Source organism: Lepidochelys kempii, chromosome 8 (assembly GCF_965140265.1).
Source record: "Lepidochelys kempii isolate rLepKem1 chromosome 8, rLepKem1.hap2, whole genome shotgun sequence".
In the NCBI taxonomy this organism is placed as follows: Eukaryota; Metazoa; Chordata; order Testudines; family Cheloniidae; genus Lepidochelys; species Lepidochelys kempii.
Window position 1 is genome coordinate 78321687 of NC_133263.1, and position 25955 is coordinate 78347641.

General features: G+C 41.1%; 1 protein-coding gene across 6 annotated transcripts in view; it reads left to right on the forward strand.

Moving 5' to 3' along the window:
• The window catches only part of ODF2L (outer dense fiber of sperm tails 2 like), a 53470-nt gene extending 35953 nt beyond the window's left edge, over positions 1 to 17517 (forward strand). For 5 of the 6 annotated variants that reach the window (XM_073357167.1, XM_073357172.1, XM_073357171.1 and 2 more), the window contains 3 exons: positions 1167 to 1292; positions 8991 to 9077; positions 14870 to 17517. In XM_073357167.1, coding sequence (XP_073213268.1) covers positions 1167 to 1292; positions 8991 to 9077; positions 14870 to 14965 — 309 coding nt within the window. In that variant the 3' untranslated portion in view covers positions 14966 to 17517. Of the gene's footprint in view, positions 1 to 1166; positions 1293 to 3825; positions 3943 to 8990; positions 9078 to 14869 lie in introns of those variants that run through there. The other variant, XR_012160421.1, reaches the window with a different exon arrangement.
• The last annotated feature ends 8438 nt before the right edge of the window (positions 17518 to 25955 follow it).

The window sequence follows — 25955 nt, forward strand, 5'->3', positions numbered from 1 at the left end:
CTTTTGAATGTGCAGTCTACTAGGACTTTGATACTGAGTCTTTCTAATGTCAGAAGAGGGCTTTCCACACTCAAAATGTACAAGTTTTTGTGTGGTCATGAACAGAAAAGATAGATTTCAAGCAATAAAACAAATAGGTGAAGTGTTGGAACTTACATCACAAGTAACTATTGCAGTACAATCAGAAAATATATATCTGAAGTGATAATGTCCCCATTAAATTAACTATAAGTAAAGTAGAACGTACAGTTGTATGATTGTTCTCATATTCTAGTAATACTGACATATTCTGAATAAGTCTCAGTTCAGGACAGATTCACAGATGAGTCAGACTTTTTTTTTCCCCCCATTAATCATTCGGACAGTATTTTCCTATGAGACAACTTATTTAATTTTAAATCAGAATGTATTCCATGTGTGCTCAAAATAATTGGTCGGGAATAGAGGGAGGATTATAACCAGTAATATGGAAGAGACGATCAATTGTAGCATAAAATAGTTTAAAATAATTATTTGTTGTTTTGGGCTTCAAATGCAGGTCTATATGTAACTACATCTGTACCTCGATATAACATGGTCCTCGGGAGCCAAAAAATCTTACTGCGTTATAGGTGAAACCACGTTATATCGAACTTGCTTTGGCTTCGAGCATTTTCGTTATTAAGTCACTTCCCACCCTGACTGACACCTCAAAACCCCCGACCCATCCAACCCCCCCGCTCCTTGTCCCCTGACTACCCCCTCCAGAGATCCCCCGCCTATAACCCCCCCTCCAGAGACCTCCACCCCCTACCCAACACCCCTGCTCCCTGTCCCCTGACTGCCCCTACCCCTATCCACACCCCCGTCCCCTGACAGGCCCCCCGGGACTCCCATGTGCTATCCAATGCCCCCCATTCCCTGTCCCTTGACCGCCCCACCCCCAGAACCTCTGAACCATCCAACCCCCTCTGCCCCTTATCCAACCCCTCAGCCCCAGCCCGGCACCCTTAACATGCCGTTTAGAGCAGCGTGTCGGAGCCAGATGCGCTGATCTGCCGGAGAGCACAGACCCACCCCCCAAAGCACTGCTTTACTGCGTTAGATCTGAATTTGTGTTCTATTGGGTCGCGTTATATTGGGGTAGAGGTATATATATAGCTTTTTGTTCTTTCATTACATCACAGGAGTCTGAAGTGGTGGAAAAAAATTCATCCAAGGAGAGAGCTCTTCAGACAAAAATATTGGCTCTGGAAACTGAATTGAGAGAGAGACGAGAGGAGCAAAAGCGACTTGTCTGCAAATTAAACAATGTGAGTATCTATCTCTTTCCTGACAGTTTGAGAGTGGTAGCCATGTTAGTCTGTATCAGCAGAAAGAACGAGGAGTACTTGTGGCACCTCAGAGACTAACAAATTTATCTGAGCATAAGCTTTTGTGGGGCAAAGCCTACTTCATCAGATGCATGCAGTGGAAAATACAGTAGGAAGATATAGATATAACATGAAAAAATGGGGGTTGCTATACCAACTCTTAACCATACTAATCAATTAAGGTGGGCTATTATCAGCAGGAGAAAAAACTTTCGTAGTGATAATCAAGATGGCCTATTTCAAACAGTTGACAAGAAGGTGTGAGTAACAGTAGGGAGAAAATTAGCATGGGGAAATAGTTTTTAGTTAGTGTAATGACTCATCCACTCCCAGTCTTTATTCAAGCCTAATTTAATGGTGTCCAGTTTGCAGATTAATTCCAGTTCTGCAGTTTCTCATTGGAGTCTGTTTTTGCAGTTTTTTTTGGTGAATAATTGCGAGTTTTAGGTCTGTAATTGAGAGTCCAGGGAGGTTGAAGAGTTCTCCGACTGGTTTTTGAATGTTATAATTCTTGACATCTGATTTGTGTCCATTTATTCTTTTGGGTAGAGACTGTCCAGTTTGGCCAATGTACATGGGAGAGGGGCATTGCTGGCACATGATGGCATATATCACATTGGTAGATGTGCAGGTGAACGAGCCTCTGATAGTGTGGTTGATGTGATTAATCCTATGATGGTGTCCCTTGAATAGATATGTGGACAGAATTGGCAATGGTCTTTGTTGCAAGGATAGGTTCCTGGGTTAGTGTTTTTGTTGTGTGGTGTGTGGTTGCTGGTGAGTATTTGCTTCAGGTTGGGGGGCTGTTTGTAAGCGAGGACTGGCCTGTCTCCCAAGATCTGTGAGAGTGAGGGATCGTCCTGCAGGATAAAATCATAGAATATTAGGGTTGGAAGGGACCTCAGGAGGTCATCTAGTCCAACCCCCTGCTCTATCCCCAGTTTTTGGCCCAGAGCCCTAAATGGCCCCCTTAAGGATTGAACTCACAACCTGAGGTTTAGCAGATCAATGCTCAAATCACTGGGCTATCCCTCTCCCCCGCCAAGGTTGTAGATCTTTGATGATGCGCTGGAGAGGTTTTAGTTGGGGGCTGAAGGTGACAGCTAGTGGCATTCTGTTACTTTCTTTGTTGGGCCTGTCCTGTAGTAGGTGACTTCTGGGTACTCTTCTGGCTCTCAATTTGTTTCTTCACTTCAGCAGGTGGGTATTGTAGTTGTAAGAACGCTTGATAGAGATCTTGTAGGTGTTTGTCTCTGTCTGAGGGGTTGGAGCAAATGCGGTTGTATCTTAGAGCGTGGCTGTGGACAATGGATCGTGTGGTGTGGTCTTTACTAACACTGATCATAAACTTCTTAGTTAATTTAATCTCTACATATGCTAAAGTATTTTAAATAAATGAATATATTTCTAAATGAATTTGTACATAGTTTGGGGCAAAAAGTCAGTTTACATAATTCAGTTAAGCATAAAGCTATCAGAAAGACTGCATATTTTGTGCACAGAATTATAGATGACAGATTAGGAAAAGATCTCTAGGATAGTTAATCCATCTTCCTACATTAGTGCAGGATTGTCTACTCTGCTAAGACCCCTTAGTAACCTCCCTTAGGGCTACTCCTTATTCTAAAGGCTCACCTGGACACAAACAAATTGGTAGCAAGTCCATACCTATTTAGTGAAGTGGATAAATGTATTTCTGAGCTGGTAAAAGAATCTGATCTTACCAGGAATCTGTGCCAAAATTTTCAAACATGAGTGCTTAAAGTTAGGCACTCATAACCTTATATAGGAATCTAAATAAGTGCCCTGATTTTCAAAGGTTTCAAGCACTTGCAGATCCTAGGTGTGGCACATTGGTACTTAACCTATCAGGGCCCCATTTCAAGAAGGTATTGTGGGCTTGGCACCTTTTGAAAATCAGGCTAGCTATTTAGATGCCAAAGTATGAATTTAGGTGGAGATTTTCAAAGCAATCTTGGGGATTTCAACACATTTTCCATTATTGTTAATGGAAGGCATGTCTAAATCCTCTACTCGTTGAAAATTGCATCCCAGGTGCTTAACTTTAGGTATCCAAATAGAAAATGTTGGCCCTTGAGTTCATTGCATCAGGCTAGAGACAACAGTACACAAAGAGATACATACGTTTTCAGAGACCCGGGGACTGATTCTGACCCTGTAGTACATCAGGTTTAACTTAACTGTAGTCGTTAGATACACTAGTGTAAAAAGTGGTGTCAAATCAGAATTGGGCCTTTGGTGTCCTTTCATTTAGGTCTACTTCAGACAGATGTTCAGAGCAAACTTTTACTACTACAAGCAGAATGGATTGTCTTGTCTTTTTTCCCCCCAGAGTTCAGTAAAGTTGGAGATTGAATTGGACTGTGTCTAATTAATCATATTTATTAAATCTTTTGCTTAGAAAGAAATTATTCTCTCTGACTGATTAATTTGTATGATTAAAAATCTCAAGTAACCTTTGGTCAGAGAAGGGGAGGTCGAAGCTCTCCTGAAAGAGATGTTTCTTATCTCTGAGAAGAATGGTGATGAAATGGTATTTTCGTCTAACGGCCACGTAAACACCACAAAGGTAACAAACATTTCCCCCTTAATTTAAAAAAAAATCATTTTTCTCTCATATCCTTCATGAGATGGATGAACATTACATAAATCTTCATAGACATTTTTTTTTGTGAAGGGCGGGGGGAAGAGATGAATTCCAGCTAAACTGAAGGTGGCATATGGTCAAAAGGAACTCTGGCTACACCTGATCACCTACATTCTGATCTGATACCTGATCATCTTACATTCTGAACTGGTCTTTTTCTCCTTCTAGCATGAACTCTGGTTTAAGATTCACAGGACGTTTTTTAAACTCTCTAGAAGCTTGTGGGTGGGGCGGGGAGAGGAGCCCAAAACTGATGGCCATTATCACAGAATTGTTTTGATGTGTCTTTAATTATAATAAAATAAAAAACAATTTACAATGGATAGAAATGATACAATAAGAATGGAAAGGCACATCACTGACAAAGATAAGCAGTATTGCAGGGAAAATTTAGTTTCTTATGCTACTTTGGATATTTCTGTGAAGTCTGTTAAAGATTTCCAAGTTTGAGACAGAGAACAAAGTTAGCTTTTTTTTGGCTGCTCCCTGTTCATCCTTGTGTAGTCAGGGTCAAGATGAAGGTAGTTAGGGCTCAGCAAGGGGGGACTGGGTGTGGAGGGATAGGGTTTGGCGGCGGGGTCTGAGCAGGGGGATCCAGGTGTTGGGGGAGTGGGGCTTCGTGGGGTGGAGGTCCAGGTGTAGGGGATGGGGCTCATCAAGGTGGGATTTAAGTGTAGAGGGGTCTCAGCGGGGGTGGGGTCTGGGTGCAGGGTTGGGAGTCCGGAGCCAGGGAGGAGGGGCTCGGTAGGTGAGCCAGGGAGGGGTGGGGCTTGGCAGGGAAATCTAGGTATGGGGGGTCTGGATGCATGGGAGTTGCATGGATGGGGGAGCAGCTCCCTGTACAATCACCCCTCCCCCCATGGCTGAGGAGTGATGGGGGCAGAAAGCCAGAGGGTGGAGCTTTCTATAGCTGGGGGAGGTTCCTATCTGACCTGGACATGGCTTCTCCTTGGGAGGAAGAGTAAGTCCTGTCCTCCCCCAGCCCAGCCAAGGCTAGCAGCTAAGCCCAGCTCTGGTAGGAGCCAATGGCCAGTAGGTCCCCAAAAAACCCCTCCCAGCAGCGATTTACCTCTCTGCCAGCTACTCCAAGCACCCAAAACGACACACCTGGGCTGCTGCGGAGGGGTGCATGACTGTTCTTGTGGCTTCCCTATCAGAAGTCATTTTTCTGCATGGAAGCAAAGAAATCTGTTGGGTACATGAATTCTGTGCACGTGCAGTGGCGCAGAATTCCCCCCCAGGAGTAATGTTGACTCTTTGCTGGCTCTTTGAGGGCTGGATTCTTGAGAGTAAGATTTTTCTGTGGAAGCTGCTAATCCTGTCATGGCTACAGGGCAAGCTGCGCCTTTAACTTATTTTAGTTCCTCTCAAATACACCCTTTAGGTGACAGGTCTGGCTTTCTGCTCCTCGCTCCAGGTAGAGCCACTCGGTCCAACAATTCCTAAACTGGATCTCTGGGCTGCAACCCCTTTTTACCAAGCATAGTAATCACACAGGCCCAACTCGCTTTTGGTACCTGTAAGAGGTTTCCTTCAGGGAAATGTAGTAATGTAAGTTTGCAGTGACATAGGAGGTGTCTTCCAAATGAAGCATTATTTGTTTGTTCCTCAAAAGTACAAAGCACTAGAATACAGAGTAGAAACAATAAAAGACCTACACTCATGAGTCTTACTTACAAAGGCTGCCAAGAAAAGTTTAAGGAACAAATACTAATCAGCCCAGCTAACTCCATCCCTGGCAGGGAGAAGCAGCCTGCCCTGCACAGCATCTTTGTCTCTTGGTGTTGGTCTTGCTGTCAGCCTCAGTCTGCTGACACCCTTTTCTACCTGTGGCAGGGTGCTGCCACAGAAGCCCTTAATCAGCTCCTGCCACTACAGCCCCAATACATTCTCCCTGATTGGGGCTGGGTGAACCTCCCTATTTTGCCTGATAACTGACCACACCTGCCAGCCTCATTAGCCGGATCTATAAGGCTGGAAGGAAGTGAGAGAAAAGGGGGTGGGGAGGAGGTTAGGTTGGGGTGGGGTATCAGGCTCAGAGGGAGTAGGAGCTTCCTAGTCTGTTGCTGGCAGCACCAGGAAAGCCACACTGGCCACTGCTGGAGCGTCCCCACAGCCTGCTGCTCAGGCAGTTCTGCAGTCAGCCACACCAGCTGCTGCTGGGTGGTCCAGGGGCCAGCCGCGCCAGCTGCTGCTCGGCATCCCCCAGCTGCTGGCCCTGGGGACTGCCCAACCAGTAGCTGGTGCCGCTGGCCCCACAGACGGCCTGAGCAGTGGTACCAGTGAATTTTTGTTTATGGGCTGTGACCTGTCCATTACTTTTACTAAAAATATCCATAAGCACCTTATAGAGGCATGTATGTTATTCTTACAAAACAATGCAATAGAACCCCATTTGTCCACGCCTCCATTATTTGGCTCTCCATATTAACTGAACTGGATAGCGGGGTTCGGGTTGTCAGCCCTGCCACTTCTGGAGCGGACAGTTGGAGCCTCGCCCATTCTCCTGATTTATCCAAATTTTTGATTATGCAATCTGGCCTCAGTCCCAATTAATCAGGATTCCACTATATAGCTGATCTTCAGTGGTACTCATACTGCCCGGGTCCTGGCCACTGGTACAGGGGGCTCTGCATTTTAATTTAATTGAAGCTTCTTAAACATTTTAAAAACCTTATTTACTTTACATACAACAATAGTTTGGTTACATATTATAGACTTATAGAAAGAGACCTTCTAAAAACGTTAAAATGTATTACTGGCATGCAAAACCTTAAATTAAATTGAATAAATGAAGACTTGGCACACCACTTCTGAAAGGTTGCTGACCCCTGCACTAGAATAGGGGAGTGTTTAACATTTCAAATGACTTTGTTGTTTGTTTTTTTCTTTGTTTGTTTGTTTGTGGACTCTAGTTCGTAAAGGATTTTCTATGAAGCAATGCATAATTGTTTTCCCATAGCCTTACATTTTTACTGTTTTCTGCTTTTGTTTTCTCTTGCTGTGTATCTTTTTTTCCCAATAGCATGGAGAAATGAAGGAACAAATCTCCACCTGGTACATAGTTCAAACAGCTGAGCTGGACATTGGTCAGATTAGCCAGTGAAGTCAGTATAAGTTTACCTGAGTAAGAATTGAGGGCTACATTGACTCCTCTGCCTCAGTGGCTAGAGTAAGTGGTATCTGACAGAGCTCGGCCTTGGAATGGGATCATTCTGAGCCTTTCCTGATCCCCTCTACAGGAGTCAAGGATCTACAGCTGTGAAGGCATGATCCAGAGGGGCAGAAGTAGTATCAGATCTCCTGGAAATATATAGGATTTTGGCAAGCAAATTAATGCTGAATCTGTGGGGAGCCCATGGGAGTAGTGTTGGAACTACACAGCCAAATATTCTGTGGGGCATGGGATGATTATAGAGCCAAGTGTGAAGCTTTGAAGCTGGAAGAAAGCATTAGTAGAATAATTCCAGGGGAACCTCCTGAGTGAGAAAAGATATCACTCCCCAACAGAGGGGTGTATATCCACCCATGGGAGAGGACCACAGATTTCAGCCCCCTACCTGAGTGTTAACAAGGAAGACATGAGTTTCTTTTGTGGCTGCTTCAAATAAGGATATTCAAGATGTTCTGTTAGCTGTTTTTATAACTTATTTCCAACATTGTCAGTGTTCCTCCCCTCCCCCCTTTGGCATTTCTATTTTGGGCAGGGTGTTCTTGTCCCCTTTTTTGTTTTTTCCCATGTTGAAAGGTACCTCTAAAAATCTATCCATGATACCTATGGATGTCTTCATTTTTATGAGCCTGATCCTGCTTCTGTTGAAACCAGTGGGAGTTCTGACATTGAGGTCAATGGGAACGTAGTCAGGCCTCAAAGCATGGATTTATTACAACTCACTTAGCTTTATAAAAGAATTTGAGTCACATGACCAGAAACTTTCCCATGCATTCTAAATTATTTTATCTTGCAACTCCACTTCCAAATCTCCCAACTGGGTCTGAAACCTTTTAGATAAGGACTACAAGTCATTGCTATTATTTTTTAGCAGAATCTCTCTGATACCTTTGTATCAGGTCTGTAGTACATTTTTCAGTGGTTTTCATTCTAGAAGTATTTAGGCGCCAGTTCAAAATAAATATGAAAAGAGAATTATTTATGCCTGAGGGGAGGTTTATTCTGAACAAACACAAAACGTATCCATTGTTCACCTTCTCCAGTTACATACCCATAAAATTGGGAATATATATGGAAAGGAAAAACAAAAATCAAATTGTTCTATTCCTGTTAGAATGATGCTGGAAACAGGGCAGGGCACAAGAAGGTAATTTTTTCTTTAGCTCATTTTAACCTGATTATTTCATCTAATGTTAGAATTAAATCTAAATGTTATAATTGACAAAAAATTTAAGAAAAATGTTATTTTAAGAAACTCACATCTGAAATCATGTTATGATAGGCATAAAAGAGAATCCAAAAATGGTAATTTGTTACATAAACAATAATCTGCAATTTACCGTATATGGATCTAATAAACAAGTAAATGGTGTTATCATTCACCCTTTATTTTAAAGGGTAACATAGGCAACAAAAATCAGGCTGCATTAAAGATCAGTAACAGACGTTCTCATTAAAAAAATAAGCATGTGAGTTTTGAGTTCGTATTGGAATTAAGATGCCACAAATGTTTAATGATGGAAATCCAAAACGTTTGACAGTTGCTGTAAAGGATATCCCAGGACTAGTGTCCTTTTTTAAGAGTATAAAGTTATACAAACAGATCAGTTTGGGCTCAGGAGACATAATGTATAGGTTCAAGCTTTTGGGATCATTTTGGAGGTCTTGTGTTTGTGTGGAGTTGGCTAAAATTTTAGGGAATGACAGACAGGGTTATAAACTTGAAGTGCTAGTCTTACTGTATTTTTATTTTGTATTTTATTTCTAACTTGCATCCCCTTTCTCTCTTTTTCTTTAGAGTGAGAAACATCAGGAAGTATGTTTGAAAGAATTAGAGCACAATCTACAAAAATCAGAAAACCAGAACCACCGCATCCACAATTATGTACAGTTCTTGAAAAACTCATATGTAACAATGTTTGGCTGATTTCTTTAATTTAGAATACTTTAAATGGCACCTGACAAGATTCTGTCCTTATTGGGTGTCCTTAACTCTCAGTGAAGTCAATGGAAGTTGAGGACACTTTGCTGGATTGAACCCTGTGTCATTAGGGCTTCATAGCAAAACTCTCACTCCCAAGTTTTTCAGAATTGAGCCTACCCTGATGTGTATACACTGTCTGATCATGTTCTGAATGTTTACATGGCATTACTAATCTGCATTTCTTGAACAATAGTGAGGGAAAAACTGCACAGTCTCCATGAAAGATATGCGTTCCTGTTATTCACTGTACTTCCGTTGCTGTAAAAATCTCACTGGATTCAATTTGCATTCCAGCTACCATGATAGTAATAGAAATACTATTCTTAATATTTTGTAAGTGTAATCTATAATTGAAAGAAAATCCATTCAAATTATTATATGGAGGCACTAAGTGTGGTGACAATCCTCCTGATAATGGCCCCAATTCAACAAGGTATTTAAGAATATCCCTAATATTAAGCACATTAGTAATTCATTTGAAGTCAATGGGATTACTCATGTGCCTAAAACAAACCACATGCCTAAGTACCTAGCTGAACTGGGGCCAGAATGAAGGAAAATCCTGATTATGTAAATTGGTTTTCTATAGCCATAATATAAAATATTCTTACAGAATTGTGATATAGTTTTTAAAGGATAACAGTTTCAGATAACATCTAAACATCTCAATATATAAATTTTAAATGTATATTAAATATCCTATAAATGTCCTTTTTATATAAAAATATAACTGACGTTTCTTATTTTGTTTTACATGCACATGTTTTAATGATAATCTTTTCTCAATATATAACAAACTACTAGCAATGAAATATTTATTGGTGCATCAGTATTTTCTTTTTTTATTTTGCAATTAGGTATCCATATCATCAAGCTAATGGTATATGAAGTAGGTTTCTGTTGGTTTACACTCTACGTGGTTTTTTTTTTTTTTTTTAAAGAAAACTATTTAAGTATATTTGATTATTGTGTCACAAGCACAGTACTTTCTATTACAACTTTTTGGTTGCCTGCCTTAAACTAATACTAAATTTTCTTTTGATTAGGTTTAATATTTTCCTCCACCATTCAGAATTTACCTGTTTAGTGATACTGAACCATCATAACCTTTTTAAAAAATCATGAATGAAGAAACATCAAGATATGCAGAAGTAAAACCTTGAATCCAGTACCAAGTTTACTTTTAAAAGCCTAGCAGAGTCCAATTAAACCACATGAAGGTCACTGTAGTAAGTGTAGGCTTCTTATTTGATACATGGTTTAAGAATTTCCAGTAAATTGCTTTTAACCTATCCTCTGCTATCCAGGAAATTAGAAAAACCTGAACCTTTTGTCTTTACTTTAATGCAATAATTAGAGCCCTGCAAATACGCGGCTATCCGCTTCATATCGGTAGACCATTTTTGCGGGTAGTTGAGCAGATGCAGATGCAGATAGAACCTTACAGGGCTGTCTGGATCTGGAGTGGAGACAGATACGCGTTTGCACAGGGCCAAGCCAAGCTGAGCCGCGCCCGGCCAACTCCCAAACCGTTTTGGAGACACTTTGCTTCTTCTCAGCGCCTGCTGGGCAGCTTATAAAACGCAGCCCGGTCCCAAGTCCCCTTCGTGGCAGGAGCAGCGACCCCTCCCTCCCTCCCCCACCCAGCAGGAGGTATTAAGCCAAGAAATACGTCCAGAAAAAGGTCATCTGATTTCCAACAGAGCCCAGAGCACTTTAATTAGGGATGGATAAATACGCTGCCTGGGCTGGGAACGTGAGGGGGGAAGAGAGAGGAAGAGGGAAAGGGAGAGAGTCAGTGCCTGGCAGGGGATGGAGAGACCATGAAGGAGAGACCAAGGAGCCGGGCTGCCTGGCTGATGGCTCAGGGAGTGGCGGGATGAAAGTCAGTGCCACGGGAGAAGCAGGAGCAGGAGAGAAGACCTGGGAGCCTATTCTCGTCCTCTCAGGCTGGGTCCATGCAGGGAGGACAGGCCCTCACATGTTGGGGGTGGAGAATCTAAGCTGGGGCCTCCTGGGCCCCGTCCTGCCCTCATGTCCCCCAGGGCAGCAGGCCCCATACCTGGCAAGTACATGTTGAGCAGCAGCAGCTGGACTCTGGCGCCTTTTGTCACATGGCAGCACCTAGGGTGACCAGCTAGCAAGTATGACAAATTAGGACAGAGTGTGTAGGGTAATAGATGTCTATATAAGAAAAAGCTCTGAATAGCAGGACTGTCCCTATAAAATTGGACCATCTTCTTATCCTACCGGTGCCTGTCCCATGGCATCCAGCTCGGGCAACCAGGGGGTGCAATATGCTCTGGGCCGGTGGCAACAGCCAGTGGCTGGGGCTGGGCGGCAGATCGGAATTGGGGCTGTCCAGCACCTGCTCGCCATCCAGCAGCTCAGCCCCCCCTCCACACAGCCTCTTCTCCTCAAGACCCCACCCCTGCACCGCCCCTTACCCCCAGTCCCTACCCTCACGCTGCCACTTCATGCAAGACTGCCCCCCACCTCGCTCATCTCAGCTCCTTCCCGCCCTTGAGACGGCTTGCGGATGCGGGTAGAGGTAAAATTTGGCTAGTGGATTGTGGGTCGGATTGTGGGTTGATCCCGGCAGATGCGGTTCGGATGCGGATTCACATTTTTGTATCCGTGCAGAGTTCTATCCATAGCTAAACCTTACCTCCCATAGCTGGCTACATGGATTAGTGGAATTGGTGACAGTTTCAGAGGCAGAATCTTTACCTCAATGTAGTACGCAAGTTTGTATGCTTCAAGTATCCCATGAGTATAATACACCTCAGTTGTGTCAGGCTGATTGTTGGTGATGCACTGCTCAGAAAACACTAAGCCACTGAGATAACAGGTTGAGGTTGCTGGGCTGGCAGTTAGAAAAATATATCTTTTTTTACTTGTGAACTGAGAAAAGAAATTATGGAATCACTAAGGCCCTTATCTTTAAAATTCTTATGCATGCACTTAACTTTGTGTGTTGAAGCCAATGGAATTACTTATATGTGTCAAGTTAAGCTTGTGCAAGATTGAGTCTGTGGGACCATTGTTTCTGTATAAAGTTGAACATGAAAGTATTTACAGGATTGAAGCTTAAGAGACCGTAGCGATTCAGCCCTTTTACCCACATACTTGGATGCTCCTACTATAGGTAGCTGCAACTAGAAAGCACTATGAGTTTGGCTGAGACTACTAAGTTACCAGTCGATACTCTGACTGTGCTTAAGTATTATTTACTTGAAGGCCAGGATATGTTAATGCTAAGCAAAGAGAATAACATCTTTTATAAACACATCAGGAGGAAAAATACTAGAGGAGGAAAAAATAGGCCCCTTAGTAAGTGGTGGGAGGATTAGTGTCCAGTGTTGACTCAAATACCTAAGGTACTGAACTCCTTGTTTAAATCTGTATTCAACTACAAAAAATAAAGTAAGTTTTGATGGTTCAGAAATGAGGAAACCCTTGTAAAAATAACTGTTCACAAAGAACGGGGAGCCATAAGGGAACACTTGGAAAATCTGAATGTATAAAAGTCAGCCGGCATGTATGTACGTTATGCCTTTGCAGGTCAGAGATTCTTAAATTGTGTTCTGTGGAGCACTGTGTGGTCTGCAGGGAGCTGGTTGATCACATGGTGCTAGATCCTTCCCCCTTATTTCCAACTGCTAAATGGTATTAAAAGACAGACAGAAATATATGTAGTTGCCTCAGAGATATTATGGGATTGTGAATTGGCAGGCTGCAGACAATCTGTGTATTTACTACACAGAAGAACAAAGTATATTCGCCTATCTTCATATTGATAACTTGCCTGTCAAAAAATTACTAACCCCAGGCAAGTGAGTAACTTTCTGCATGGTTGAACTAATACATCTGGATAAACAGATATTCAGAAGGAGAAATTTATTGGTGATAGTGACAGCAAGTCAGACATAGTCTTTAATGTCAAATGAGAGCAACAAAGGCCAATGCAGTTTTAGGCTGCATACATAAAGGAACAACAGCCCAGGAAATGAAAGGTCTGTATGACTCCAGTGTAGAACACCCAGAATATAATGTTCAATTCTGAGCATTTTATTTACAGGAAAATATGGACAAATGGAGAGTGTTCAGAGATGTTAGGATGCATATGGTACATTGCCAGCCATCAGAATGTTCCCCAAATCTGCCCTTTTTTGAAAATAAGACAGCACAGTTCTTGATTGTGCTCTTTTATTGATTCCAAATGATTTAAACAATTGCTGGATCCAACTGGATAATACTGCTAGGTCACATACGTCATATGTCTGCTCAGTCGTAAGTGCATGCTGCCTCCTCACTGAAAGGGAATATCCCGAGCTCTCGAGGGGATGACAACCCAAAAAGGATTTTATTTCTTTATGAAGCATTAGCTATGTGTTACCATTAACATGTCTACATCTTGTAGTTTAGAAGGTACCTTTATGGCTTGATGTCTCCTTGTTTTTCAGCATACACAGCAGCTAGTGATCTTTATTTTCACATTACAGAATTCAAATATTTTCTCTTTACTTGTAGTTCTCTTATTATGAGGCACATACATTGGCTTTTTTCTCATGCTGCTAGTGGCAAAGTTGACATTCATGTCATTTAGTCATAGCACTGAAATGATGTCATGCTTGTGTAATATATTGTACTCAACTTCATGATATGCAGCCACCACCAATGCACTGTGGAAGAAAACTTAATTTTATAAGCAGCTTTTAAGGACACTCTTGACCATGTAACAAATCAAATCATACAAATACTGAGTTTATTACCTTGGATCCAACCCATCCACAGAGCTGCTGGTTCTTTCTTAAGCAGGAGGAAACCTTCAGCGTCCAAGATGGCTTATCACTGGTTCTACAAATATGCAGCATAGTGTCCTGAGACATAACCTTCCCATTTGCATCCCAGTGAGCTGAATCCTGTCTGTACTCAGGCAAAATTCCCCTTAATTTATAGTGCTTAACTTGAGGAGTTCAGTATAACTGCTTAGATAGGTTACTGTAGATAGAAGAAATTTAGGACTTGGCTCAGTAAATTTGATCTAACTCAATTTATGAAATGAAAGCTGTATGGTTTTAAAATTCACTTTATAATCTTCGCAATTCCAGAGTCTTCCGACAGGACCATTTTGGAGTCTGAAGTCCCTCTTACAATGACAACTGTGTTTTCCTGATCGTGATGACATTTTGTGGCTGTTCAGAATGGTTGGGTTTTTTCCCCCACCATTGAAATAGGGTGGCTAGCCCCAAGCATAATTTGTTTTCTTCCTCAACTGGGCTTATTCCTTTTATGAAGAAAGAGACTGATTTCTTTTATTTTTCTAACTAGTTAATTACTTAAAATTCACATCAGATTACTGCAGATATTTTTAGCAACATTGTTAATACTGCCAATTTAATTATTTGTGTTTATTTTACTATATAGAAAACAGTCTGTTACACTGCAGATTTCCTTAGCAGAGCTATGTTGAACCGATGGAGTTTGGGGTCTCTTATCCTTTAAATTATTTTATTTGCCGATTCTTCATTTCCTATATGTATATCTTAAATCTCTATCAAACAGGTCTTTTAGAATGTTGTTATATGTACCTTCTACTGTCATTTTCATCTTTAGAGGCACATGACAAAGCTGCTAACATAAGTGCCCACGCAGTTTTCAAATAAGCTTTTGATTTTTTTTTTCCCCAGACAAATCTTTACATGTTCAACTGCAGCTGTATCACTTCAAAAGAGAGAAAGCTGGTTGCATCGAACTTCTTTCTGGTGGTTGTTACAAAAGGTTAAAGAAGAATTGTCAAGCAGCAATATGAGCTCATCGGTACTGTACTTGCTTACGTGGTCACGAATATCTGTCTCTTATAATACTCTTTTGTTGGAGCTTTAACAAGTGGGAACCTTCCGTTTCTGCTGCTCTGAGCTCACATAGAGTAGCAAAAGTGATCAGACATTCTTCAAGTCAGTTTGAACATCCTTTTCAAAGATGAGTTCATCCAGCAGAAAGTGAAAAAGAGATTTAAGCTATGTAAGAACACAAACAGTTTGTGTTGTCTGTATAATGATGAGAAAAATAAGGCTGCAATATTGGTCAGGTCTACACTATTCTGTATTAAGAAGCTTCTCTAGTAAAAATATATTTCACTATAGTTTTTTAATTTTTAATACAAAGACATTCATTCTGCATACTATAGGATTTGACATTCTGGATGAGACATCTGACTTATAAACAGTTGGTGCCAATACAACCTAAAGGCTGATTCAGCATGGTACTTAATCTGTACATAACTTTGAGCATGTGAGTAGTCCCGCTGTCCCATCAATGTCATTGGGACTATTGTCTCACGCTTAAGTTCCCTGCTAAATCAAGGTCAAGGACACTTACACTGTTACATTATGCTCTTGATGGTACTGAAGCATCCATGTTTTTTAATCACTATATTTGTACTAGTAACTCCACATGATGAATGGGATTTTTTTTTTCTTAAATTAAGTTTCACTGTAGCTTCCATCCAAGGATTGTTAATATGTGATCCATGAACCCGAGTCTCTCTAATCAACCTGATAGATTTGTTTGGGACTGGGAGGAGAAACAACCCATTAAAGGGACAGTGTCATTCAGAAGAGTTGTCTTTCCTCCGTACTCTGTACCTTTCTGTGTATATTTGTTAACACAATAAAATTTAAACTGTTTGGTTTTTTAGAATTATCTAGAACAATCTAGACACAGTAAAGTTGGGAAATGAGTTGCATTTCATATCCATGCACAGTGTCCCTTAATTAAGGTTCTGAAATTCTAACCAGGTGGAGGTTTGAGTCTGCTAGTCCAAAAGAAGCCAATAAGCTCTCAGTCACTAGTCTTGCAATTATTGATCTCTGATAAAAGGGAAAGTAATGCACCAGAGTCTCATTTTTCACTGTATTTGGGAAAGTCAGGATTTGAAGTAGAAGATGCTCATAATATCATATGCTTTAGATTTATTAATGTCTGGAAGAACAGAATTTAAAGCAGAAGCATAAATTTTAAGGCTACTTGGAGCCCTACCCTCTTTAATCCTGTCTGCCAAATAGCCTATTACTAGTAGTTTAGGGTTGATAGAAGATCTTTTATCTCTGTTTCCTATCCATGGCATAAAGCTGCTTTAAATTCTGTTGTAAGATATATTCGTGGAAACTTTCCAGAGAGATAATAGAAAACTTAATAGCTTCCCTCTGTAAACCTGCCTCCTCAAGGAATTTCTTGATAGAAGACATATGAGATATGATCTCCACTGAGTTCCTTACAGCTGAGTCATCAGCCTGATGTGATATGTTACTAGCTCTCAAGCCTTCCCAATGTTCTTGCATAGTCCATTAGTATTCTTATTAGTGCCTGAAACCGAGATCTGGATCTCCAGATAAATTTTAAAAGGGACGACTAATATCCAATTCACCATAACTTCCACTAAAATCTTCACTACTGCATTTTGCAGCAGAGGGAATAAAGGAAAGTAATTAGTCCCCATATATGCACTTTTTTGCAAAGGCACCTGTTACTGAGTCTTCTCTACAAGGGAACTTGCAAATAAATGTCTCCAATCTCCTGTTTTCTGATTGTTCTGGAAGTCCCCCATAGAGCTATATATCTATGGAAAACTGTCTTCCTCCTGAAGACTTTCCTTTTCAAAAGGGCATTCCCCATCATCTTTCCTTTGCTTGGAATGTGAAGATTTGCAAGAGAAGCTGCTAGAATCTAGCATCATTTCAGAATTATTAGTAGAGCCATCTGTCTAATATTGCCCTCTACAATCTGTTCCCTGGCTAAGAAACTACCAATTTGCTGCCTTAGAACTTGTGCATGATCTCTTGTGGGACATCTAGAAGAAGGAGAACATTTCAAATGGTCTGGATTAATCTGTTGATTTTTGAGAAAAGTCCCCCAATTCCCTTTCCATGTGTCATAAATATAAAGGGAAGGGTAAAGCCCTTTAAAATCCCTCCTGGCCAGAGGAAAAATCCTCTCACTTGTAAAGGGTTAAGAAGCTAAAGGTAACCTTGCTGGCACCTGACCAAAATGACCAATGAGGAGACAAGATACTTTCAAAAGCTGGGAGGAGGGAGAAAAACAAAGGGTCTGTGTCTCTTGGTATGCTGCTTTTGCCGGGGATAGAACAGGAATGGAGTCTTAGAACTTTTAGTAAGTAATCTAGCTAGGTATGCGTTAGATTATGATTTCTTTAAATGGCTGAGAAAAGAATTGTGCTGAATAGAATGACGATTTCTGTCTGTGTGTCTTTTTTGTAACTTAAGGTTTTGCCTAGAGGGATTCTCTATGTTTTGAATCTAATTACCCTGCAAGGTATCTACCATCCTGATTTTACAGAGGTGATTTCTTTACTTCTATTTACTTCTATTTCTATTAAAAGTCTTCTTGTAAGAAAACTGAATGCTTTTTCATTGTTCTCAGATCCAAGGGTTTGGGTCTGTGGTCACCTATGCAAATTGGTGAGGATTTTTACCAAACCTTTCCCAGGAAGTGGGGTGCAAGGGTTGGGAGGATTTTGAAGGGAAAGATGTGACCAAACTATGTTTCCCAGTAAACCCAGTTAGAGTTTGGTGGTGGCAGTGGTTATTCCAAGGAAAAAGGATAAAATTAATTTGTACCTTGGGGAAGTTTTAACCTAAGCTGGTAAAAGTAAACTTAGGAGGTTTTCATGCAAGTCCCCACATCTGTACCCTAGAGTTCAGAGTCAGGGAGGAACCTTGACACCATGTTTGATTGGATGGGTAATTCACTTTCCTTTGGAAGCCTTTTGCTCCATAATCATAGGAGGTACAGTAGAAAGGAGAGACTGCTTGGCAGATATCTGGCACAGATTCAACACCTCTGTCTCATCCATTCATTTCTCTTCTCAGTTGCTCAGGGAATAACAAATTATTGTGTTGTGCTTAATACTTAATTCCTAATTTTAAAGTGGGTTAGGAAGGGAATAAGAAGGAGCAAGGGAAGTTAGAAGCCAAGAAAGGATGGGGTCAAGGGGCAAGTTGATAGGTTAAAATTGCCCCTTAAGAAAAGGAAAACTTAATTGTCAAAGACTGAGCTGAAATAGTCTTGGTCAGGTTGAGCAGGGGAGTGATGGTGCAAGAGTAAGGTGAGCGTGACTGCATGTGGAAGGAAACAGCTTCTGCTTTCTCCGTGAAGTAACTGGTGAGAGGTGGGCAGAGTGGGAGGAAGGGCTTGTAAGAGACAGTGAGCCAGACTTACTCCACTAGCAGAATCCAGACTGCTGCGTAACAGTAGAAAGTCAGCTATATTCCTTCCCCTGGTGGGAGAGCTAGAGCCAGTCAGTTCAACCAACAATAGAAGCGGAACCACACGGGAAGGGGGTTGGGCTACAGCACCAAGTAGATGCAATGATTTAGCTCAAATTTCAGGCTGCCTTTGTTGGTGAGGCTCCTGTGGAGCTCCAGTCAGTTTAAAGCTCCGCTGAAGAATGCTTCTGCTGATGGAGCTTCCCCCACAGGTACAGGGAGCTTGCACACTCCCTGAGCCCATGCTGGTAAATAAACCCCATTGATGCCGTTCACTGGCAAGGAATTCCTGCAGTCAGAAGGCATGTTTATTGTAAACCCCCTACCTATTCTGATTTGCACTTTGGGTTAGAATATTTACTCTTTTGTTCATGGTTAATCCCAAAGCTCATAACTGCATGATCACTTAGTGATAAACTTCAGAGTACCCATCAGTGGTGCAATGATTACATCATCACCAAAATGAATTCACAACTTGCAGCCCAGGACCTTAGCATCACATGGCTGATTTGAGACCAGTTGCAAAGGTTCTTGGGGCTTATAAGTAGCCCAAAAGAATATCATCCTATTAAGTGGTGAATAAATTATTCCTGCCCAGAGAACTCTGATACCTTTTGACATCCTGATTGCATAAAAGGTATTTTCCCCCCCCCAACCACCCACCCCAGAATCTCAGAACTCTGAGGTTGACTTCCACACCTTTCATTATTTTCAAAGGTTAAACTGTACCAAATGCTTGATACAAAGCAATTAACACAAAGCAATTAATCTCTGATCTGGTTCATTTGAAAAGTGATAGAAAAAATATGCTTCCAGGTGTGTACACCTTCCCACAGGGCTGGCCTTACCATGAGGCAAACTGAGGCAGCTGTCTCAGGTGCCAGACAATGGGGGAGGGGGCGCCACTAGGACCCACAGTGTAGAAAATTGTATCTGCTCCTGGTGCATATGTATTCTCCCTGCTCTAGATGCACAGAGGTGGTGGAGTGCTGTGCTGGAGGAAGGAGGGCACAAGAGACATAACAGGCAGGCAGGAGAAACGGTGAGAGGGAATAACAGAAAGCAGCAGGAGCTCTGGGGAGAGAGAGGAGGAGGAGCCTCTTATGTACCTCTCTAGCACCCCCAAGAGCCTGAACTGATTAACACCAGCTTCTCAGGGAGCTTCCTGTTTCCTACTGCTTCCCTGAACCCACTTGAGGAGAACAGGCAGCCAACTGAAGTAGTAGGAGCCAGTTAGGCCCTTAAGACTCTGATATCTTCCCTCACTCAGGCCCTGCTACCAGCCTGCTTATTTGTCCCCTCGGGGGAACAAACGTTCCAGTGGAGAACGCAGCTTCTCCAAGCTGAAGTTAATAAAAACACATCTGTGCTCCACAATGACACAGGAGAAGCTGGTCGGCCTTGCAACCATCTCAATAGAGCATGAGCTGGCCCAGACTTGGACCTTGAGGAAGCAGTTCAAATCTTTGCAACCAAGAAAGCATAGAAAGCACCACTTTGATTATTCAAACAGATAAAAATGCCAGTGTTTACTATGCAGACAAGAAAAGTTACATTTGCTGTTCAGGCGTTTGAAAGTTAAGTGTTACTTAACATTTTTGAATAAGGCATTTTAAGTTAGTTCTCCTTTATTTGGGTAGGTAGCAGAGCAGTACCATGAGAGGAGTAGAATAGGAAGAAGGAACAGAATTGAGACCTTTAAAAGTTCCTGCCCAAGCGAGTAGGCATGGGGGTGTCATTTGCGCTCCCCGCCTCAGGTGTGAAAATGTTGTGAGCCGGCCCTGCCTTCCCACAGTCTCACCACATCTTCTCACAATACAAGTTATCTTTTTCTTCTCTAAAATTGTGCCTTCTGAGTTATTGTTAGCATAAATACTTCAAATGCCCCTTTCTTTCATTGGCTCTGCTAAAAATAGAAACCATGGCCTATCAGTTATACTTTGTATCTTTTTCATCTTAATGTAACCCTTTTAAGGTAATCTATGCCATGTAATTTTTAGTGAAGTTTTTCTGTAGCCAGCAACCACCTCCATAGCTTTAATCGTTCCCCACCAAAGCTTCTTTCAGGCCAAGCCCTTTTTAATTATCACTGTGACCACATCTATTCTTAGTAAAGATCCTTGCAGAGATGCAGTTTACTCCACTGTGGCAGCAATCCACTTGCCAATTTACAGCTCCACCCACTAAAGTACCCCTTTGAATTATAAACTACTAAAGTAAACATGTATTTTTAACAACCTCATGTATTTTTAACAGTCATGCCTGGTTATCAAAACTGAAAACATTTTGAAGTACAAAAATGGTAGGTTGGCATTGCAGATTATTCTCAGAATACAGGGTGTTCTTCCAGGTTAGGTCTTTTTCCTCTAAGAAAATCAATATACAGTATATTGTAAAACATGAGCTATACGTTACTTACATTTAATTATTTTCTTCAGGTTAAAGCCCAATTTTCAATAATCTTAAAAGAAATCCCAAACTTTTCTACCTTTTCTATAATGGTCCTAATGCATGAATATACTTTTTTTTTTTTTGGTTTTCTTAATTTATAATGTGATGTACTGCACTGTACTTTTTATGACTAGCATAAAACATAACAGAACGCAGAGCAGTTGAAATGCTTTCACTGAGCTTCTTCCCCTTTCTTCATCTCTTTCTCTCTCTCTTTTTATGAAGTTAACTTTTGTATAGTAGAAGAGGCCACATTTAACTCAAGCCCAATTTGGCTGTAGCAAATTTGGGACTCAAACTGGTAATCACTTATATATGTGCTTAACTCTAAGCACACAAGTTGTTCCACTGACAAGTCCAGGGCAAATACTGTATATTTTCTTGCAGATTCATTCACACAGATTATTTTTCAGATAAATTACTATCTGAATATGATCATTATATTCTGTAGCATTCCATTAAAGTGATCTGAGCCACTATAAATAGCAGTTATATTTTTCTTTGTTTTTGTTATAGGGCTCTGCAATTGTTTCAAAATCAAATATCAAAAATATGTCATAATTACTTAAATAAAATATCAGATTATTTTATCCCCTTTGTGTTAACCATAATCCTAGTGTGTGGAGTACTACCAAGCAGTACCGGTAACAATATTGACATTTATGTTGACATGATTAGATTTTAGAGTTGACTGTTCTGTGACAGAGGTTTGAACCTCTGTCTATAATTTATAGGTTATGGAAAAAAATTAAACAAAATTGCTTGGAAAGTTTGTCATAGGATTTGATCAAAAATGGCAATTGCCAATGAAAGTAAAATCTGAGCAAGTTGTAAACCTTTGAAAGGCAGCCATTAATCATAGTTAAGGATTTTCTTTTCCTCAGTAGACCATCTTCTACAAAGTGAAGAATGAAGCTGTTTTACCAGACGTTATGGTGTGCATAGGTAACTGGAGAAAACTGGTTAGGAAAAAGGAGGAGTAGCCCTGGATCAGGTTGCGCTTGATTAGGAAGTCTTGAGGATAGCAGACAAAAGTGTTTCTGTAGACACCAGTACGATGCCAACAGATGGGCAAAAGAGTTCTGAAGGAGGATACTGCTTTCCAGGGATATAAGGCAATCACTTTTCTCTGTAACTAAGTTGAAGATACCTCATCTAGTTTAGTTCCATTTTCTATTTTTACTAAATCTTTTTATTTAGATTACTGTTGTAAGGGAAATTTCACAGTGCTGCCCAAAGAGAAAAGAACCCCACAACTTCTAAGTGCAAGTGGTGAAGGATAAAGAGTCCCTGAAACCTAAATTCCCAACTCAAGCTTGTTCAAGGAGCATGGACAGAAGAGTCTGCTCCCAATAAGTTGTGTTATCATCAGGCTGTAGAGGAGAATGCAAGGAGAATGAAAGACCAGTGTGGAGATGAGAGCCGGCCATTATGTTGGTCACACAGTTGGTTCAGGATGTCTGCATACTCAAGCGGGCTACATTGCATTGGTTATTCAATTTTTATGTTTTGAGGGCTATCTTTGCAACAATAAGGGCTAATAGCTTTTTTTTATTAATGAACATTTAGATTCTGGATTATAAGATGGCAAGCATGAAAATGTACTGGCTCACCAAGCTTCTGTGAGCTGTCAGAAGGCAATCCCCAAGCCAGAAAGGTCAAAACACATAACTCTGATTCTCAGTCTCACTATCCAAACCTGGTTAAAGAAAAGCCCTTCGCAAGCAAATATTTTAGAAGTATATAGCTCAGCCTTGATTATCCAGACTTCAGCTATTTGAAACTCCCTGTTATCAAAACAAGGTACTACCCATCAATGTTTATTAATTACTGTAAACCTCCTGATTATCAGAATTTAGCCCAAGTCCTCAGGGACAACTATGTAAGTCTGGAAATTTATTACTATAACAATCATTGTCTTTGGAAAACATCAGTAAACATACCTTGCATAACACACTTTTTAAATGCATCTTAAATTACATTGAAAAGTGCCATTTAAAGCTTATGTAGGAGGGTCTATCATTTAGCTTTTATCCATTTAGTCATGTCCAAATTATTGCCATAATTTTGGTGCAGTTAGAATGTAATGGAGCTTATAGCTATCTGTTTGGGATGCATGGATTGGAGATAGAAATATAAAGTTTTCTGTACCTGGGCCACAACTCCTTTTTGTATGCTTTTATTTAAAGGGAATTTCCCCCTAGACAGAAGCATTCAAAGGTGGTGTTCCTGTTTATTTCTCTTTCAGTCTGCATTTGTAGTAATGGGGAGGAAATTTGGTTGTCCTATAAATGACATGATCTCATCAGGCAACCAAGGTCTTAAACAAAAGAAACTCCCCAGAACAAACCAAACCTCCACAACAAATACAAGCCTCCTCATCACTCTTTTGTGGGAGACATTGTCTAAATCCTACCAGGGCTTATTTTCTGTTATAACTTCTGCAGTAGTTTCTCTGCAGAGTTCCACATACCTACACGAGCAGTTCTTATGCCCAGCAGCATACAGTGCTTATCTGGATCTATGAAATAAGCTTCTGTTCCCACTTTTATAAAATACCACTTGCTAGAACTCAGTTCTCTTCTTTTGGCTTCAATTTCCAGACTAACATCTGGAAACAAGAGTACTTTATGATTTTTGTACAATGTCTTGTTTCTTTTTAGCAGTCTAATCACTTAGTCTCTGTTCTTGGCATCTGATCAGGCCTTGAATAGTAAATTGTTAACAAGAATTCCCTTTCCCTTCTTGTCTTCTCACCATATTGATTAAACTAATAACTTTATGTTAATAGTAGGCACAATTTTCCATCCAGTTCCACATCAGCTTGCATCCAATAACTGAAAAATAATATCCCTTCTTGCCATGGTCTATTCCCGCACTTAGCTTTCTCACTAAGATTTGGAACACTTTATCTGAATGTTCCTATACAGTATCCAAAACCAAATGGTAGGCATCCAGTTTTTCACAAGCCCTATTATTGGTATCCTTTCTCTCTGAGCCTTTTGACAAACCACATTATTTGCCCTAAGATCTCTACAGTTTTTCTAAATGGTATTCAGTGCCTGGTTTTCCTTTCATGGAACAGCATTTAAACTGTTGGAGTGAGCAACTTTCTTCAAACCTGCTTTCAGACATGAGCAAACTGATGTCTTTTACATTTCCCAAGTCTCTGATCCAGCTCCAGAATAGTTCCAATAGAGATGAGTTTGCCTGAGTTCCTGCATCACTGGAGCTGCACAGGAATAACTGAGAGCAGAATTAGCCCTAAGATTTTCTACTGTTTGCATTTTGTCTTACTTTACATGCCATTGTTTGTTTATATTCATAGATTTTAAGGGACCATTACAATCAGAGCTGTCCCTCAGGAGATACGGGGCCCAGGACATTAGAAACTTGGTGTCTATCTGCCGAGGGGTGCTTCGCCCAGGCCCTGCCCCCACTCCACCCGTTCCCCCAAGGCCCCACCCCACCTGTTCCTCCCCCGAGCATGCTGTGCCCTCGCTCCCCCCTCCCCTCCCCCAGTGCCTCCTGACATCGCAAAACATCTGATCTGCGGCAGGCAGTAGGCGCTGGGAGGGAGAGGGAGGTGCAGATTGGTGGGGCTCCTGCTTGCCCCCTGCCCATCTGCCAGCCTGCCACTCGCCTCCCCATTTGCCTCCTCACCCCGCTCACCTCCCTGCCTCACCTCCCTACCCACGGGGACCCCCAAAGCATGGGGCCCAGAGCGGTCACCCAGATTCACCACACCCAAGGGACGGCTCTGATTACAATCATCTAGTCTTATGTCCTGTATAACACTAGCCATAGAACTTCTCCAAAATAATTCCTACAGCAGATCTTTTAGAAAATCATCCCATCTTGATTTAAAACTTGACAGTGATGAAGAATCCACCAAGGCCCTTGGTACATTGTTCCAGTGGTTAATTATGCTCACTGTTAAAAATGTACACCTTATTTCCAGTCTAAATTTGTTTAGCTTAAACTTTTAGCCATTGGATCATGTTACACCTTTCTCTGCTAGATTCAAGAGTCTATTTGTTCCCCACGTAGAAGTTTATAGATTATAATCAAGTCACCCCTTACCCTTCTCTTTGTTAAACTAAATAGATTGAGCTACTTGAGTCTGTCACTGTAAGACATGTTTTTCTAATCCTTTAATCATTCTCATGTCTCTTCTCTGAACCCTCTGCAATTTATCAACATCTTTCTTGATTTGTGGGCACCAGAACTGGACATAGTATTCCAGCAGAGTTAAAATATCCTGTCTACTCTTACTCTAGATTCCTCTGTTTATGCATCCCAGGTTCACATTAGTTCTTTTAGCCACAGAGTCACATTGGGAGGTCATATACAGCTGATTATCCTCCCCCACCCCCAAATGTTTTTTCAGAGTCACTGCCTCCCAGGATAGAATCCCCCATTCTGTAAGTATGGCCTACTTTCTTTGTTCCTAGATCTATACATTTAGTCACATTAAAACGCATATTGTTTGCTTGCCCCCACTTTACCAAGCGAAACCAGATTGCTCTGAATCAGTGTACTCTTCAATATTTTCCACCCCCAGTTTTTGTTTCATCTTCATCTCCAAGCCTGATCAGTGATAATTTTATGTTTTCTTCTAGATCACTGATAAAAATGTTAACTAGTACAGGACCAAAAACCAGTCCTTGCAGGACACCAGTGGAACCAGACCCACTCAATGACTATTTCCTGTTTACAGTTACATTTTGAAACCTATCAGTTAGCCAGTTTTTAATCCATTTAATGTGTGCCATGTTAATTTTATATTCTAGTTTTTCAGTCAAAATATCATCCGGTACTAAGTCAAATGCCTTATATTAGCCATAGAAAGTTCAGGAATTCAAGACAGCATAATTCCCTGGGATCAAACAACTGTACAATGAAGACTAAATAAATCACTGAGTAGCCATTTCATTCTCTCTCTCTCTCATGGGCATTTTCCGGTGGCAGCTGTAGTTTGGCCAATTAAATACTGGAAACAAGAAAATCAAGCCAAAAAGACCTCAAAGTGGACTCA